This window comes from Coenobita brevimanus, chromosome 65 (genome assembly GCF_032717465.1).
Source record: "Coenobita brevimanus isolate Jiangsu-jjx chromosome 65, ASM3271746v2, whole genome shotgun sequence".
In the NCBI taxonomy this organism is placed as follows: domain Eukaryota; kingdom Metazoa; phylum Arthropoda; class Malacostraca; order Decapoda; family Coenobitidae; genus Coenobita; species Coenobita brevimanus.
The window spans coordinates 54,109,513-54,114,157 of NC_137018.1; the positions used below are offsets into that span (position 1 = coordinate 54,109,513).

The following is a 4,645-nucleotide window of genomic DNA, read 5'->3' on the forward strand; positions in this document are numbered from 1 at the left end:
ACCACTGCCCTCTGAATTATCCTGCTGCCCTACTGTGAATATTGGAGAGTCGATTATATGGGAGGCCTGTGGCCACAACATACCGGTTCATTATATATATATATATATATATATATATATATATATATATATATATATATATATATATATATATATATATATTACAGAGCGTCCACCGTAGAAACAATTACGAGATTGCATTTTGTTATATACCTGGTCAGGTGACTCAAATCGTCTGGCCTTAGAATAAAATCGTCAGGTATTAGCCAGCCAGAAAAATACACCGAAATAGTGCAAGGGTTATTATGAGTCTATATTAATAAAATTTCTTGCACAAACATTACAAATGCCTTATGAACAGGCAATCTAACACATCCACCTCTGAAATATGGCATCATAAATACAGTTCTTTAATTAAAGATTCAACAATGTTTGCTCAAGCATAATACAATGTTTCAAAGTTATGATCTTAGATGCTTCTTTTGTGCATATCCTCAAGGGGATGAGGTACACTGTGAAAGCACAGATATAAAATTCAAGGAGCTTTGAAAGCGAGATAATGGAGGCTGGGTTGCGCGCAAAGCGCTGCGCACTTGTTACCAACTCGCCACTCGTCAGCTGCTCAGTTTGTTTACAGTTGCAGCAGCGGATAGCAGTACGTATGTAGGCTCATGGTTTTCACACACATTTAGCGAATATAAACTTTCAAGAACACACCACCAACATGCCGTTTATGAAAGGGAAAGCTCCGGTCAGACGAACGCTTCAGTACCTAAAGTCGTCCCAGTTAGTGCTGAAGGACAGAGTGAAGGTGAGGCTGGACCTAACCCGGTTGCAGAAGAGCACTGTTAAAGGGGATGCATAGCTAACACAGTAACCTGACAAGCCTGAATACTTCCTAAATGGCGGGCGTGGGATTCTGTAATCAGTGCCAGATTCTGGAGCTTTTCAGTGAACAGCATAATCTGACTAGTAATATTAGCATGGTTTTATTACCGTAATTGTTGTTAGCATGATTAACATCTATTTTTCTCTGCTCTTAAGTGGTAATTAATAGGTCAGTTTTCGATAGTTCACATATTTGGGAAAATGAATTTCATTATTATTTTCCTTTTGTACGTAAAAACTGGTTTTGTCTAAGTTATAGTTTTTTTTTTATGAACAATTTCTCAGAACAGTGGTAAGAAATCTTGTTTTCAAGACTAAGCTATATCCAAGTAAAGACTCTCTCTCTCTCCCTCATGCATACAAAATAATGAGGCAGTAGCTGTTTCACTTCCCCTTATCCAAGAACACTAACTCCACCAGAACTGGAGAAATTAACAACAGCTTTCCGTTTAGACAGTAAAGTAAATATTCTTTCTTAGGTCACCTGGTGGTCTACAGGATGAGTCTTAAGCACATACGGTAACTGCCTGGGGGTGTAAGTCAGTTTCTTACAACAACTGTTGTAAAGATACCTTGTCTCTAGTCCCCTTGTATCCTGAAGAAAGGGGGCATTGTGGGACTGTTAATGTTTTCTCTTCTTGGGACTTTGGTGGAATGGGCTTACAATTTTTACATTTTTGCCATAGTAACTAAGATGGTATCATCATCATCATGAACCCCCCCCCTTTTTTTATTTTTTTTTTAATTTGGAATTTCTTGGCCTCAAACACATAAGGGTGGCCATGTGCTTATGAAAAGTACATACCATATGTGCCATTGGAATTGTTATGCTTATAGCTAGTGTAGTTAATATAGTGATTTAGAGGGGAATAAGAATTTTAACAACACTGTGTTAAAAAATATAGTTACACTTTAATTAAGTATGTGTTGCAGGTGGTGACAGTGAACTACAATACCCACGGAGCTCATCATGAGGGGGCACGTGACTTTGTTTTCTGGCATCTACCTCAACTACAATACAAGAACCCCAACATACAAGTAATATAATTTATACGGTATACTGTACACTATTTCTCTGTAATATATCAGTCAACCAGTCATCTTGGTAAGAAGTTTTCAGAGGAATCATAATACTGTTACTTTTTTTTTTTAAATGAAAAAACAACCATCTGCTGTTCTTCAGTACAGAATAAAATAATTAATAAATTAATAAACATTTCAAACAACACATAGATGGCTCTACATCTTAAGTAATTATTATTATTCTGTCTATCTATCTATTGCCAGACGCCTTAATCCCTTATACGGGGTGGCCACAAACAAATCGCCTCCATGTCACCCTGTCCCCTCACTGTCCTGCTCCCATTTCACACCCTCTCTCTCTTCACAATATTAAAGTTTCATCATAAATTATAGATGTCCTAGATACAGTATATTGCAAATTTCATAATAAATTAGGACGGAAAAATATCAATTATCATAAATTAGGGGTCTTTAAACATAATTTTTTTCATAAATACGTTTCATTATAAATTACATGTTTTAATATTACAAACTTCTTCATATATTACGAATGTCTTTAAATATTACAAATACAGTATCTTCATATTTATTATTTAGCATTATTATCATATTTTTATTATTTTGATTTATTATTATTATTTGACACAGAGTAATCAGACAGTAACAGCTTCCATGTCTCTCTTCCAGATGGTAACATTCAAGAACATTACTCCAACCCCTTTTCTCAGAATATTCTTTGAGGATGGCGAAGACGTCCTCATGGACGTTGACTCAAAATCTCGCTCAGATATCCACGACCACTTGAAAAAGGTCTTCTGCAAGTCAGATGCCCTACTGGCAGAGGAAGCAATAGAGGCTAAAAGTCTGGACAACCCGGCCAATTTTGGTTGGGGATGTGATCGGCAGTGCATATGTGAGATCCCTGGCCAGGTTCCTTGTCCTGGTCTAATTCCTTTGCCCAAAGTTATGCGAGGAAAATACACGTTTGGTGATGCTGTTGATGAATAGACTATAATAAATTTGTTTAGTAGCTATACTTTGTTAAATTTGAAAATGAACAGAGAAATATAAACATGTATACTTTTTCTTACCTGTTTTTCCTTGGGGAAAAAATGAAAAATATACTATATATATATAATTCATTCATCTAATCCAGTGTAGCCCCATGAGAAGCATAGAAGCCTGGGGCTAGGCAAGTTGGTCCTAACATTTAAGATGAGAGTGACCAGCCTCACTCATCCCTGAGTGGCATTAAGTGAGCAATATTCCCCAACCACCCCTTTGAATATAAACCTGCACTGGCTCAGTTTGACTGGAGCACCTTTACTGCCCACTAAACCACCAGTAACTACTGGTAGGCTAATAAGGCTTTCACAAAATATAATATTTAAAAAAATGAGTTCCATCCAACTGTCACACTCGAAGATGTCAAAAAGTGGACACTGGTGAATAAAAATGGGAACTATATATAATACCGGTGAGTCCTCAGTATAAGTCACGTTCTGTGGTGTTTGTTTACCGTAAAGTCACAGTGAATTGCAGAAAACGGGGGCGGGGCTGAATAAACTGACTTATCAAATAGAAAAAAAGTGATCACCTAGTTTTTCTTCTATCTATCTATCTATTGCCAAACGCCTTAATCCCGTACAGGGTGGCCACTGACAAATAACCTCCACGTCACCCTGTCCCCCACCATTTCACTGCCCTGATCCCAACTCACACCCCCCTCTCATATACCTCTCCACTCTTGTTCTAATTTATAGTACCAACTGTCTGGAGTGAGGCAATGAGAACTGGCTGTCTGCTGCATCAACCATTTAGATCATTAGCATCAGTTGTATTGGAAAAGTTATATTTCCGATTACTGGGTACATCGCTTCTTATAATGAGAACTACCGGTACCTGTAGTTTGGTATTTTGGATGACTACAGTATAGACATCAGCATCCACAATACTCTGAAGGAAAGCAGCTACAGTTAATTAAATCTTACACAGATCAAGAATGTAAAGTACAACAGCTAATCTGTAGATCACAATGATAATACCAATAATTTAGTTACCAGGTACTAACCTTGTTGGGTTAGGTGGTAGTGCTGCCACCCACTCATCCACGGTGATGGGTGACTTTGGTGTGGGTGCACGAGGATGGGTGGCCAGGTGAGAGGCTAAGGTGGTGGAGGTGGTGGTGTAATTGGACGTAATGTTGGTGTCCTGGATGGGGAAGATTGCCCCTTCAAGTGATCCTGCACCCAGGTCTGACGTGGCACTGGTACTCCCCAGCGCGATGGTGGGAGTGTTGCCCGGCCCCATCCCAGCACCATCCTCAGCCCCAACTTCGGTGATCAGGATTCTGGGGCTTGCTCGGGTCATCTCGTTGATTTTGTCTTTGTGCTCTGCACCTTCTGCATACAGTCCCCCTTGGGTAGTATCCTCTAGACTTTTGATATTATAAGCTCTCTGTGCCTCTACACTGATACTTGGTCTCTTCTGTGCTTCATCACCTTCAATGTCACTGAACCTCTTTTGTGTCTCACTTTCTTCATCTGAGCTCATTTGATCTTTACTTACATCTTCCATTTCTTCATCGTCTACATCACCTCTATCACTTGCACTATCACCATGGTCTACTATCAAGCTGTCTCTTTCACCACCATCACACACAGCACCTACACTCCTATCACTACCACTATTAGCACTCTGTTCACTCTCAGGTGTCTTACATGTTTGGGAGGGC

The 4,645-nt window shown here is 39.1% G+C and overlaps 1 protein-coding gene across 2 annotated transcripts; it reads left to right on the forward strand.

Moving 5' to 3' along the window:
* Window positions 1-548: 548 nt before the first annotated feature.
* On the forward strand, window positions 549-3,070 carry mRpS25 (mitochondrial ribosomal protein S25). Of its 2 annotated transcripts, none has more exons than XM_080276360.1 (3): window positions 549-811; window positions 1,822-1,926; window positions 2,599-3,048. In XM_080276360.1, exons 1-3 carry the CDS (start codon window positions 725-727, stop codon window positions 2,917-2,919), a joined length of 513 nt encoding a protein of 170 aa, XP_080132486.1. In that variant the 5' UTR covers window positions 549-724; the 3' UTR covers window positions 2,920-3,048. The 2 variants fall into 2 exon arrangements, with proteins under 2 accessions (XP_080132486.1, XP_080132485.1); XM_080276359.1 differs by having other exon boundaries at window positions 550-655; window positions 2,599-3,070.
* The last annotated feature ends 1,575 nt before the right edge of the window (window positions 3,071-4,645 follow it).

What these genes read in the sequence shown, in the direction of transcription:
- mRpS25 (XM_080276359.1), top strand. Translation starts at nt 560, where the DNA reads ATGGAGGCTGGGTTGCGCGCAAAGCGCTGCGCACTTGTTACCAACTCG. An exon ending in AGTTGCAGCAGCGGATAGCA is followed by an intron (nt 656 to 1,821) that starts GTACGTATGTAG and finishes TATGTGTTGCAG; the next exon opens with GTGGTGACAGTGAACTACAA. An exon ending in ACAAGAACCCCAACATACAA is followed by an intron (nt 1,927 to 2,598) that starts GTAATATAATTT and finishes TCTCTCTTCCAG; the next exon opens with ATGGTAACATTCAAGAACAT.